We start from the raw sequence: 14850 nt of genomic DNA on the forward strand, positions 1-14850 counted from the left end.
GTGATCCTTCCGCCGGAGGGGTACCTGCAACGCCGGGAGGGGTTTCCCGGCGTAGAAGCTCCGACGATCAAGTCAGTTTTTATCGAGAGATAATCGAGTGTGATATGTAAGAGAGAGCATAGAAGTGATAAGTTGAGAGTAACTCCCTATTTATAGGTGAGGATACTTGATCGGCAAGAAATAAGCAAACTTGCCATAACTCCTCTTCTTGGGCCTGATATTATTTTGTGCCAAATACAAGTGAAAACTCAATCTACGGCCCAATAAATGATTAGGAAACCCCATGAGGACAATTTGGTCCGTATCAACCTCAATAATTAAGATCTCACATTTGTTTCATATACACAGTTGAATCTCTAATTAAGTATATGAAAAATATTTAGTTCAAACACAACCTCTATTATTATAATAAAACTATTCTAAAGTGGTATTTGCAAACGCTTTTCCAAAATAATTATGATTTTTTTTTTTTTAACATCAATTTTTTTCAACATTAAAAAACTCATAATCACTTTGGAAAATCGTTTGTTTGCAAACACCACCTAAAACGTTAATTGCAATAAATGTAATTGAAACACGTGGATTATTTCCACATTTTGTTTTTAATTTTCTTATTTTCTAAACTAAATTTTAGTTATTGAATAAGTAGTGCTTAGTGGGTTAAGTATAGTGCTTAGTGGGCTAAGTATAATACTTAGTGGGCTAAGTAGTGCTTAGTGGGTTTAATTGTGGATTTTATTCTAACTTCCTAACTAACCCACTAACCCATTTTCTTGAGTGCTCTTGTGGTTGGTTTTCTTGCAGATCATGGGCTGAGGAGTGGAAGCTTGAAATGTCTATAAATACCGATTTCAATACTCATGGAAATTGATCGATTCCGAAGAATTAAACACCGAGAGCTGAAAAGAATACATGAGTGTTTTAGTGTGTTTTTAGGATCGGTTGGTTGTACTCCTCATGAGTACAATCTTTACGTACTCCTTATGAGTACATTCTTTACGTACTTCTCATAAGTACATTCTTTGTAATCTAGATTGTTTAGTATATATGTTTCTAGACTTGGTTGTAAGAATGATCAAGATAGTGATTCATTCATAAGTTCTTTACGTACTCCTCACGAGTACATCTTTGAAATCTAGAATTTTTAATATTTTTCTTTTAGTATCTAGATTTGATTGTAAGAATGATCATGAGAATGATTCATTCATAAGGAAGAAGTTTTCGCACCTCTTCTGTTTGTATTCTTGGAATACTGTTTTAATATATTTTTCCGTCCTGTAAAGGGCAAGTTCACAAGTCTTTACTTGTGAACATTTTTAATTCTGAGTATTGTTCTTTTATCTTTATATTTCCGCTGCATGTTTTCTCAAGTGTCATAACACTTCAGATAACATCTCTGTATTATACGAATTCGGGACCATAAATTCTTTCAGTAATATATATATATATATATATATATATATATATATATATATATATATATATATATATATATATATATATATATATATATATATATATATATATATATATATATATATATATATATATATTAAAAAAAAGGTGGACTAGGTTTTTGTGGTGGAGAATTGTTGGTTGTTATGAAGGAAAGGTTGTTGTATTTTAGTGTGGTCTAAATTAAATGTTCCTCAACAACAATTGGAAATATATTATGAAAATGATGATTGGTCATTTTCATTGATATTCTCTTTAAGGCCCTCCATTCTTTGTCCTTTATTGTAAATTCAAATTCATATTAAATATTTCAGCTAGATCTTAATATATACATAACATTAACAATATATATATATATATATATATATATATATATATATATATATTTATATATAACACTAACGAATTAATATTAAAGTATTATATTATTTTTATTTTGAATCATTATTCATTTTTGAAAATACTTTTGCTTGGAAAAATAAGTATAAATTTGCCCGTATCATCACATTATAACGTAATAAGAACGAGATTTGCACGCAATTTGCACTTGATTATCCTTCATTTGGACGTGAATTTGGTTGGGGTAAAGTTACTAATAATAATAATAATAATGATAATAATAATAATAATAATAATAATAATAATGATAATAATAATAATAATAATAATAATAATAACAACAACAACAACAACAACAACAACAACAACAACAACAACAACAACAACAATAATAATAATAATAATAATTATTATTATTATTATTATTATTATTATTATTATTATTATTATTATTATTATTATTATTATTATTATTATTATTATTATTATTATTATTATTATTATTATTATTATTCTATGTGGGGTGCACTATTCTTCAAACATCGATCTTCAAAGTTCTTCATTTTCCATGCAAGAGCAACCATTTCTGCGCAGTAATAGAATGAAACAAGTAAAAAAGGTGTTTAAAGAAAAAAGTTATTATGTTCATTTCATCAATTTTTTTTTTTTTAATTTTTTTTTAAAGACGTGGGGTGAACGTTGCAATGAATATGAGAAAAATTGAAAATAGAAAATATTAACAAAAAATAGTAGGCCGGTTGGTAAGGTGATATTGACCAACCGATTTTCAACGTATTAGAATTTATCAACCGACCCAACTATATATGGGTTTATTGAAATTATCGGTCCGACCAAAACGAGTTGGTTGATGGGTAATTATCGACCATAATAGTTGGGTCGTTAATGGGTCAACTGACCGGTAAAAAGACATATAATAAAAAAGCCCTAGTGACTAGGTTACCTTTAATTTCATCCTTATAACGGAAGTGTATCGTCAAGCTTTTCAGAAGCAAAACGACATTGTTTAAGCTGTTGCGGCTCGGCTGATTGTTGCATTACAGAGTTGTTAAGACCTAAAAAGAATGTGTGTTTTTTTCTTCATATATTTAGGAATTTTTTAAATTATAATAACTTCAGTATTTTAATATTTATTCCAGTTTTGATACAACTTTACACTTTTGTTTTTGAGAGTAAACACATCAGCGATGTTTGGTTATGTTTATATTTCAGTTTTATTCATCTCAAAAAAAAAAAAAATATTTCAGTTTTATTCTTTCGACATAACATCATTTGGCTGTTATAGTAAAAACATTTAATTATTACAGTAAAGAAATATTTTTATTTGAAAACAAATAAACATCACTTTATTTTTCAAATTCTTCTTCTAACAAACAACATTAAGAGCCTGTTTGACTGAGCTTATAAGCTCCTAAAAACATCTTATAAGATGTTTAAGAGCTTATAAGTTGTTAAAAGGTGTTTGGTAAAAAAATTGCAAAAGATCTTATTTTTTCTAAAAATAAGCTGTTAGGGAGCTTATAAGATGTTTTTTAAAAAGTACCTCTACCCCACCTTTTTTCTTTAAGATCTTATTTGCTTCTTTACTAAAATACTTAAAATACAAAATTACCCTCAAATACTTTATTATATTATATGAATACTAATAATATTTATATTTTATCAAAACAACGTATCCTTGTAATTAAGATTAATAATTAGTTAAATATAATTTTCGTAATTGTCATAATAATTGTAAAAAAATTATTCTCTATTTATATTTTATATGTATATAAAAATACACGAATATTCTTATTATCTCCATAATAAATTATATTTCTTTCATCTACAAAAAAAAAATTATATTTCTTTTACAACTTTTATTTTATATTATTATATAATTTTATATTATTATTATTATTTGAAAAAATAATTTGTAAATATTATAATAATATTTTAGGAACAAAAGTATTTGAGTCAAATAAGTTTAACAATTATACTAGCGTCATGTACTTTTTTGTCATTATAGCAATAAACAGACCTTTTATTTCCAAACACCTGAACAACTTATAAAAACAAAAGTAACTTATAAGCTACATATCCAAACACCTTAAAAAATAATTTTTAAAATAAGATCTAACAGCTTATCAGCTCCTAAAACATCTTATCAGATGTAGGAGCTTATAAGATGTTTTAAATAAGTTTAGCCAAACGGGCTCTAAATATGATTTGGCTGCTACAATGTATTTTATCTAATCTCAAATTATAAACCAAACATTACTTTTATTCTAAAATTATTCTCTCAAAACATATTTTCCCAAAATAAAACGAAAATAATTTCCGAAACAATTCCAAACCTTGTCATAGTACATATTTTTAGTTTAGCTTTTGCAATAGACGACAACCTGAGTACATGACGTCCAAATTATGTCGCGAAATTCGCTCAATTTGAATTGTGGACACAAATAAATAACCCATTATTTTTAAATTATTCTCTATTGTCCCGTTTGGTTGGCAAGATAGGATTAATCAAGATAATATTAAACAATCTAATAAAATCCAATTATTTTATTGAAGCTTAAAACGTCAAAAAAAAAACTCATTAGAATGGAAGATAAGCCACGACAAGGCAAGGTAAGTCATGAATATATAATTTTGACGGGTCGACCCAGCAAATTATTAATGATACCAAACATCAAATTAAATCCAACTATTTAGTTAATCATGACTTATCTTGACAACCAAACGGACCTATGTTTTAATATTTTAATAAATATAATAAATTCATTAATGTTTATCTCTTTTCCAAATCAAATTTTCGAAATCTGAAGTGATTTAATTAACCGACAAGTAATTTCAATATTAGGTTACACAAAAAAGTTTTTCTTTAAAAAAATTCTTCATATTTTCCCTTTTTTTTCTTCACATTGATAATAATAAGGGTTAACTGCAAAAGATCCCCTAAACTTTGGACGTTTTTGCGCTTTACCCCCTGAACGGAAAAAAGTTGCACGAGCATACCTGAACTCTATTATTCTTAGCACCAATGTCCAAAATGTCCATTTTTGGCCAAAATTGACCGGAATCCAAGTCACGTGCCTTACACGTGTATATAGCTGGGGTAAATGAGTCATTTCCTTTTACACCCATTTTCTTCCTTTTCTTTTTAATAAATCGTAAAAAAAAAAAAAAGAAAAAAAAAAAGAAAGAAAAAAAGCTTCTTCTTCCCGTCAACAGCAGCCCCAACCAAACTCTTCATCCACTTCGTCAACACCAGCCCAACCAAAACACCAAATTAATTAATCTCTCCGATTTTGCTTTTTCAATCGTATCTGATTCCGAGTCCGATTTTGATTTTGATTTCGATTTATCCACCAAAGATCCATCCTTAATTGTCGATTTCTCGAAATGCCCATTGAATCCAACGGCGGCGGCGGCGGCATCTTCGGGTGTTTTCTTTAAGGTTTTGGTTGATTTTATGTTGAATTTGTCATTGATGATATCAACAGAAGCATTGGTGGGGATTTGATTGAGAGGGGGGCCAAGACCGACGTGGATATCACCGGCGGTGAGAGATGAAGGGGCAAAGGGACCGATTACAAGGGAGAAACAAATCCATAAAAGAAGGGATCTGAGGGGTTCGACATTGATTTGAGAGTGAGATTAAGGGATGGTGATGGTGGTGGCGCGGCGGCGGAGCAAAGGCCAGAGGTGGTGGCACGGCCCAAGATGAGCATGGATAGGTGGACAGCACCGGCATTGAGGGCGGCGCCGAACAAGAAGATAAAACCGGCCATCATCATGGATATACGACGGCCGAATTTCTTGGTGACCTCCCCCGCGGCTAAGGAGGCGAAGAGGGCAGCCAAGTACAAGGAGGATGTGAACAATTGGAGTGTAGGGCTGTTAAACTTGCAGTACTGGTTGGTTGACTGAAATTGGTGGACCTGGAAGGAACGCGCGGCCGAGATGGTGATGGTGGTGGCGCGGCGGCGGAGCAAAGGCCAGAGGTGGTGGCACGGCGGCGGAGCAGAGGTGGTGGTGGTCAAATTCTGGTGCTGTGTTCGGCTGCCAAGAAAATGAGGAAGAAGATGACCAAATATTTGTTTTCCTTTTTTTATTTTTTCTAATTTTCTTTTGATTTTTTTGTTTTTTTTTTTTTTGTTTTTTTATAAACCTTGTGAGATGGCGAAATTGCCCCTCTATTTTCACGTGTGAATTGCACGTGTGCAATTCAGGGAAGAATGTGGCTAAAAATAGAAGTTTTAGTTGCCGGTGCAACAATATAATAAGTTCAGGTATGCTCGTGCAACTTTTTTCCATTCAGGGTATAAAGCGCAAAAACGTCCAAAGTTTAGGGGATTTTTTGCAGTTAACCCTAATAATAAATTGGTATCTATATTATTTTTTCGGTAGTTCTTCGTTATCAGAAAACCTACATACATTACCAGCCAATCTGCCCTATCAGAGGTTAGCGCTTTTGTTCTTTAATTTGGTAATCAATTCCAATCGTATTTATCCCATTAATCGTGTATTCTGTAATTTTTTTTTTGTTGATTTCGTTTCGAATTTCGAACGATAACGTATTTGAAAAAAATCGTTGTTCTTATTTTGTTTTTGATGATATGTGAATTCAAGCCTTTGATTTGAGAAGCAAATTCTTCAGAATTGATTAATTGTATCCTGGAATTATCTGCAATTTATGTGTTTGTATAATGCAGTAATGATTTTCTCAATAATTTTGTAATTTTTCGAAGATTTCAGCTGAATTACAATTTATGAATCATGATTTTCATTAATTCTTGTTTTTTTTTTCCTTTTCCCTTTTTCTTTTCTAGGATTTAAGAACTAATTGATGATCAACATACGAATTAACTATATAATTAATACTGGCATACAAACTGTTTGTGTAAATGCTCAAGTGACTTCTATATGATAGTTTCTCCTATGCATTGTACTGATCAATGTTATTTTTTGCATTCTATCGTAATCAGGGACTCCATTATTACATACACGATTGGATTTAGCCTTCCAGCCTGGCAGCTATAACAGCATCAAAAGTTCGTCACACACGTGAGCAATTGTGGAGCAATAATAAGGGACTGATACTATTAGTTGTTTTGAGGGGGTCAATTTCATCACATATCTGGAGATTGTGCCGCATTTCACAAGGTTTATCCCTCGATTATGGCTTAGTCTTGTCAGGAAATGTAATTGAATCGCACGAGCGCGTCGTATGATTTATTTTTTAGTATATTTTCGGAATTCTTGAGAAAATAGGAGTATTTGATGTGCAAAAGATGGTTCGATTTTCATGCTTTCAAGCTCACAGCCACTCTGACAAACAGAAGGTTAGTGGGTCGTCGTTCTAAAAATTGTCATCTTTTCTTTTAAAATATTTTCTAATATATACATTTTTTTATTTTTTCTTAACAGAAAATCGGCCGCCTATCTGCTGAAGCAATGAAGAAAACGTTGGAAAATGCCCTGGAGAAAAACAAGTCAGGTTTAGAGGAAGAGGGAGATGCATTAGACGATAAATCCGATTCCTCCCCTGTTAATAAGAAAGAGCCAGTCTTTGGGAAGTGGATTGAATTCAAAAGATCGAACATTTGGTTCCGATCATTCAGATGATCATTCAGATGATGATGATGACGTGGACCATAATAATGCTTCCTGTGATGGATCTGCTAAAGACGATCAAGAACTTATAGAATCTGATTCCATTAGACTTAATTCCAATTTCGCAACAAACGAGTCTTGTTTATCTGGTTCAGATGATTCTGGTGTTTGTACACCTCGTATTGTGAAATCCACTTCTCTGCCCAGCATTACTACTTCCCCTGTTCAATACTCTTCATCCAGTTTCCCGTGCTCTAAATCTCTCGGCGATTTGAACGCTTTAGATTCTGAAAAGATACCTGTGGTGGCAGATGCCGTAAATATGGAGAAAATTGAGGATGAATTACCAACCAAGGGACTTAGGCTAACAAGAATCGAAGAATGGGTTTTCGATCATCAGCACTGCCGCAGCCCGGTAGAAGAGTTTACTAATGAATTTGGTTCATGTAGTAATCACGAGTTTCAGGAAGGTTCTAATGCTTTATTAGAGGAACCTTCTAGTAAGAAGATGGAAGTCAAAGTCAACCCTGGAGCGGAAGCTGCAACGAGATATATCACTTCTCTGAATGCCTCGGCCACAGCGGCTCAGTTGACTAATCTCGGGTTGGTTGTGATCCCGTTCCTCAGTGCTTTTGTCAGCCTCAAAGTGGTCAACTTATCTGGAAATTCAATAGGTATGTTTTATACTAACGAATAACGATTTTTTTATATTGCTCTGAGGTGATTTATTATGTTGCCTGATAAATTTTTCGTGTTTGTAATTTTTTTTAAGCGAGGATTACTTCTGGTGCTCTTCCACGAGGTCTTCACATTTTGAATCTGTCAAAAAATCATATATATGCCATAGAAGGATTACGAGATCTTACTCGACTTCGCGTGCTTGACCTCAGTTATAATCGGATACTAAGGATTGGACATGGTATGATTTTCATCCTCTTATTTATGCTCATTGTAAAATTATCGAAAATCATGATAGCAGTTGACTTAAAAAAATACTCGATGTTGCGTTAAATCTAATGTGTGTGAAAATTGAAACCATCACAAGAAATTTCTTATAAATCGGAAGACTCGTAGTCCCGTAAAGAACTAAAACCATCTCAAGAAATTTATATTTCTTGATTATGATCATGCAATCTTACGAGACTCGAATTATTTAATTGGATTATTAGAGTTCAATATGTAATTCTATATAGGCTTATTTGTTTTCCAGTTTTTTTTTTTTTTTCGAAAAGTTATCGGACTAATTAAATATCAACTAATGTTCAATTGTTTAATTGTTTAAATCCTATCTGATACAACTTTTAATCTGTTTCAAAAAGGCCTAGCAGGGTGCTCTTCCATCAAGGAACTATATCTAGCTGGCAACAAAATCAGCGAGGTGGAAGGTCTCCACCGCCTCCTAAAACTAAGCGTCTTGGATTTGCGTTTCAACAAAATCTCGACAACCAAATGCCTCGGCCAGCTGGCGGCCAATTATAGCTGTCTCCAATCCCTCAGTTTGGAAGGCAATCCAGCACAGAAAAACGTAGGCGACGAACAATTAAAGAAGTACGCACAAAGCCTTCTTCCTCAGCTCACCTATTACAACACACAATCCATCAAAATCGGGGCTGTTAAGGACATCGGGCGTGGGTCCCGAGTTGAAGTCAAAAGTACCACGAGGCGGAAAATCCAGGTGGCGGCATCACAGAGATCGTCCAGGAGCAGAAGGGGGGCGGTGGCCCCCGGCGGAGTTAAGGCGGCGACCAATGGGAATCAGTTCGGTGACTTTGGGCGAAGCCGAAGCGAGGGAACTTTAGGAACCGTTTAAATAACTGTGTATATGTTTGTCTTTTACGTGTTTTTCTTCGTTTCGTTTTCTGATTGGCTTAAAAAACTGTGTTGAAAGATGAGGTGATTGGTTTTAATATTAGAAATAGGGATTTGTGAACTAAATATATCAGTTTTTGTAAGATTGAAAACCACTAAAATCGATTTTACGACGGTTTGATTTTATTCAATTTCGTTTTTTTATTTGTGTACGATTATTTGATCGATTTTAAAACGGTTCGTCCCACCGATTCTCAGATCGGTTTTTGAAAATTGTTGATTTCAAAGAACCAACATGCAATATTGCAGTTCCATGCATTCTTGACTATTGGGAAGTTGTAAGTATTAGAACTAGAAGCTTAAAGTATGAGTGTATGTGAAAGTTGGTAGGTTATTTATTTATTTATTTTTTTAATTGTTTAATAGTAAAAAGTGGTGGTTGTCTTGTTGACAAAACATATATATGGAATAATTATATTTGGTAAAACATATATATAAATGAAAAGGTGGTTCTCTCATGGAGGGATACAAATGGAATAAAAAAAGATATAATTATCCTCAACTTTGTGCCTGCATTATTGGCACTACAACACCAAATGAAACCACCATTTATGATAAAAAAGAAAAATGAAGTCTTTTGGGCATTCACCATCTGTAAAATTATTCCTGCACAAAAAGGAGTTGATATCAGTCTAAAGTTATACTACAATTGTATCGGGCAAATATCTACCATTCATTAACTAATATAAAAATTGAAATCGATACGTGTGTATTTTTTTGTAGATGAATGGATATCCAGTGTACATCAGCAGGTGTAATATGGAACAAAAACACAAATTATGTGAAGTATGATTTTTCTTTTATTGGAAACGACTAGGATTGTGCTAAATCGAATTCTTAGCTTACATTTAACCAAAACGAGCATGGCGCATTCGTATCCTAAAAACTAGGACGGAAGAGCGTGTAAATATTAAAAATATACATGTATGTATAGAAGTTATAAAAATACACATCGAAAACTTTGTTTATTTATACATTTTTGTATAATTTTATTTGAATAAATAGCTTTATCAGCTACCAATTTGTAATTGAATAATTGATTGTGGTCACATAAAGAATTTATTTATAATTTTTCTATAACTAAATGAAGGGATAATTACAGTTTTCACCCCCAAGTTTGCACCAATTTCACCTTTGGTCCCCATGTTCATAAAACACACATTTGGTTATTCATGTTTCAACAATCTAAAATTTTTGGTTATTTCCGTCAATTTACCATTAGTCCGTCAGTTAAGTAGGTGATAGACACACACTTGATTCCGTTAGTTTTAACGAGAAAATTGACATAGAGGACTACAAATGTTGAATTTTTGAAACATGAGGGATCAAATGTGTTTTTGTTAAATCTGAAATCGGTGCAACTTGAGGGATGAAAACTGTATTTTTCCCAATAAATGAATATTTATCAAACGGAAAATTACAGTTTTCATCCCTCAAGTTTGCACAGATTTCACATCTGGTGCCTCATATTCATAAAAAACACATTTGGTCCATCATGTTTGAATATTTAAACACTTTTTGTCAATTCTGTCAATTTACCGTTAGTTTGTTAGTTAAGACAGTAATGGGCACACGCTCCATATCGTTAATTCTAATGGAAAATGACGGAAATGACTAAAACTGTAAAACTTTATAAACACAAGAGACCAAATGTGTATTTTTTAACATAAGGGATGAAATATAAAATCGGTGCAAACGTAAGATATTTTTCCCTTTATCAAACGCACAAGTCCAATTAAACAATTATAAAAATTAACGATTTAATCACACAAATAAAAAATGACAAATTTATGGGGGCAAAAAAGAAAAAAAAGAAAAAGAATTGGGGGGTAAAATGAGAGAGAAAACCTTTCATCACTTTTGTTGATCATCGGCATCGTGAAATTCCTCCACCTCCTTCTCCTCCGCCGCCGCCGCCTCGGATTTATCGTCGTGATTATTATACCTAACCACCACCACCGGACAGGCGCAGTGCTGCACGCAGTAATCGCTGACGCTGCCGAGCCTGCCTTTGCTGCTCCGCCGCGAAGCACCAATCCCACGGCTCCCCATAATGACGGCGCTCAATCCCAGCCGTTCAACCTCCAGGCAGAGCCGCTCCTTCATATCGTGGTCCTTGACGATGTGGATCTTGACCGGCACGTGCGCCTCCACGAGCGGCTGGGCGAGGTGGTTGGCCTTGGCGGCGGTGAAGTTGTCGTAGTCCTCCTCCATCTGCTGCGGGGAGGTCTTGGAGAAGGGGTTGTTGGTGGAGGCGGTGGCGGTGGTGGGGGTGGAGGAGCCCCAGTCGGCGCCGTACAGGACGGAGGTGGAGCGGACGTGGAGGAGGATCACGGTGTCGCCGGGGCGGAGGTAGTTCTCGACGGCCCATTTGACGGCGTAGGCGCTCTCGTCGCTGAGGTCGACGGCGATCGCGATGCGGCGGGAGGAGGGGGAGATGGCGGAGATGGAGTTTGGGGTGGCGGGGGAAGGTGGGAAGCGTGGGGAGGAGGTTTTGACCTGGACGGGGTGGAGGTGGTGGTGATTTGATGGATTGACGGCGGCGGCGGAGGGTGGTGGTGGTGAAGCCATGGCGGTGGTGGATCGGAGGTTGATAATTGGTTTGTTTTGAGTGTTAAAAGAAAAAAAGAGTTTGTTGAAAAATGGGGAGAGAGAAATTGAGAGGAAGAGAGAGAGAGAAGGATCGATCCAACAAATGAGGAGGAAAGTGAGAGAGAGTTCTTCCATTTCATAAAATTAGTTTGCCTCAATATTCTATTAATGGGTGAAATTCAATTAAGAGAAAATTGCACGGTACCCCTCCAAATTTGAAAAAAGAGGAAAGTACAGTTTGACCACTGAACTATGGGGCTTGTCACAAACACCCCCTTGAACTACAAAACATAACAAAATGGTCTCTACGATTTCAGTCAACCATTGGAAAATTAACATCGTTAGTTAGTATATGAGTGCATTTACCCATTTGTGCTTCAAATATGTCTGCACTGTTGGGGGTGGTATCTTTAGGTACAACTATAGTAAGCACATCTTCTTCCACCTTATCTTTAATTTGATTTGCAATTCAATTTCTTCAAATTAAATCTTGAGGGATGAAACACAACCACAGCTCCGAAGATCGACTGACTTCATGGGAATGGCCTTGACCCATTTAGTAAAGTAGTCCGACAAAAATAGAACAATGTATCTTCGATTAGGCATAGTTTTCACTCAAATCCCTATGGAGTTGCTTTATATGGTCCGGTACGGTCCGGCTTTGCTTCTGCCTGGGCTGGTCTTTACATTCTATCAATCTCGGGGCAGACCGAATGGCTGATCTTTCTACGCATATACAAGATAGCTGGTTCCTCTCCAACTCATTTGGCTCTTGGTTAAGCAGTAGAACCCATTGTCGATGAGGAAAAACCCGATGCCAACTCTATATCTGCCAATAGAAGAGAATGCATCTCCGACAAAGCAGTTGTTAACAAGATACCTCAATCACATTCAATCTTGAGTCTGGAAGTCAAATCCCACGGAGCGGTAATGAAATGTATCTTCAAAAGGTAACCCCTACCCTAAACTGTGTAGGTGTGGTAGGGTAATCTTTCTTCTTCTTCAGATAATGTTTTTGGTGAACTAAAAAGAAAGATCGGGATTGGGAGCAGGCCAGCTGTATTTCAAAACCACAAGCATCTCGCCGGCATCCTCTCTCTCCTCAAATCTTTACTAAAACTTCAATCTTTTTACAAAATCTTCTTAGACTACCTACTACTGTCGTCAGATTATGATTAAAGGAGAATTCTTGCAAGAAATTGGTACTTGCTGCTTTTTGATTGTGGTTTTAATTTCTTCGCACATCCTAATGGTAGGATTGAAGAGATGACGTGTGGTTCCTATTCTTTAATTTGATGTAAGCATTTCTTGAATTGAGCTGATTTTCACATAGATGCTCTGTTCTTGAGTGTGTGTTGAGACCATTTGCAGATGTTTCCTTTTTTTTTTTTTTCTTTTATTAATTTATAATTTTGTTGTTGATTTATTTATATTTAATAATATTTTATTTTTATTATTGACAAATTAAAATATTATTGAACAATTAGTATATATATATATATATATATATATATACACACACAAATGGAGGGGTAAGAATGTCCGAAAAAATAAAACGATAAAAAAAATCAACTATAAATGAGAAAGTCAACATGCCACTTCATCTTCCACTAATAGATTGTAATGGAGGGGCCATTTTGTAGTTCAAGGGTATGTTTGTGACAAAACCCATAGTTCAGGGGTGCAAACTGTAATTTCCGCTTTAAAAAATGAATGTCCCCCTCAAAATGTTATTATTGTTGCACATTGTCCCGATAGCAAAACTTCGATGGGTCATTCATCAGAATTGAGTATTTTTGTTGCACGTTGTCCCTTTATATGTTATTTTTGTTGCACAATGCCCCTTAAAAATATTATTTTTGTGAACATTGCCACTTTAAAATGTTATTTTTTGTGCACGGTGCCCACCGAAAAATTGGTTTTTGTGGCAAAGTGCAACCAAAACAATATTTCGAAGGGGATTATCCTTTTTTTTTTTTTTTTCTTTTTTTGAATTTTCAGGGGGGGAATGCAAAAATGGTAAATTTGTAGGGGGTCAAGTGCATTTTGTCCTCCAATTAACAAACGATTATTTTGAGAGAAAATTGCACATCACCCCCTAAAAATATCTAATTTTTGTACTTTACCCCCTCAAAATTTTAAAAAGTGAATGTCCCCCTTCAAAATGTAATTCTTGTTGCACATTGTCTCGATAGCAAAATTTCGATGGTTCATTCATCAGAATTGAGTATTTGTGTTGCACGTTGCCCCTCTATATGTTATTTTTTGTTGCACGTTACCCCTTAAAAACATTATCTTTTTGCAAATTGCTCTTTAAAATGTTATTTTTGTTGCACAATTCCCAAAAAAATGGTTTATGGGGCAAAGTGCAACCAATACAATATTTTGAAGGGGGATTATCCAGTTTTTGGATTTTTAGGGGGGAAAGTGCGAAAATGAAAATTTTTAGGGGGTGAAGTGCATTTTGTCATTCTTTTTAGGGTGAATAGCATTAAACCACCTAAACCTTTTACGTTTTTGCGGATCACCACCTGAACAATTTTTTTTCGCAAGAGTTTACCTGTACTCAATTAATTGTGCCACTTTGCCATTTTTTGCCTGTTTTCAGGTCAAAATAACCGGCTCTCAACCCATGTGTGTTGCACATGACAAATCCAAGGCTATTGACGTCTTTTCCGTTTTTAAAATGGAATAAATGTTAATTATTTTTATTTTTATTTGTCTTTATTGTCGTTTTTTCCATTTTTTATTGCTGCTACTTTATATTTCTTAATCATCATCATTCTCATCAGACCAACAACAAAGACGCCGTCGCTCGCCGGCAATTAGCCCAAATTTCACACAGCTCCTCTACATGAACCCATCAAGGCCAGCGGCGTAGGCGGCTGCAAATCATATCCAACCACCCCACCCTACACACCCCACTCAAAACTTTCATCAACCATTTCTCTCATGTACATGTTGCAGCCGTTCCGC

At 34.7% G+C, this 14850-nt stretch overlaps 1 protein-coding gene and 1 non-coding gene across 2 annotated transcripts; one reads left to right on the plus strand and one right to left on the minus strand.

Moving 5' to 3' along the window:
• The first annotated feature begins 6170 nt into the window (after positions 1–6170).
• On the plus strand, positions 6171–9342 carry LOC105972092 (uncharacterized). The gene is given in 6 exon segments (XM_012997029.2): positions 6171–6261; positions 6786–7142; positions 7228–7356; positions 7358–8087; positions 8186–8332; positions 8733–9342. Coding segments are annotated over 5 exon segments (1548 nt in total). The 5' UTR covers positions 6171–6261; positions 6786–7091; the 3' UTR covers positions 9224–9342.
• Positions 9343–9699: 357 nt separating this feature from the next.
• Positions 9700–12030, minus strand: LOC105972040 (universal stress protein PHOS32). The gene is made up of 2 exons (XR_016029270.1): positions 11131–12030; positions 9700–9888 (listed from the first exon to the last, which is right to left on the minus strand). It is a non-coding gene; the product is annotated as a universal stress protein PHOS32 (transcript).
• Between the last annotated feature and the right edge of the window lie 2820 nt (positions 12031–14850).

The sequence above is a fragment of the Erythranthe guttata genome, chromosome 13 (genome assembly GCF_056151865.1).
Source record: "Erythranthe guttata isolate IM_541 chromosome 13, IM_541, whole genome shotgun sequence".
Taxonomy (NCBI): Eukaryota; Viridiplantae; Streptophyta; class Magnoliopsida; order Lamiales; family Phrymaceae; genus Erythranthe; species Erythranthe guttata.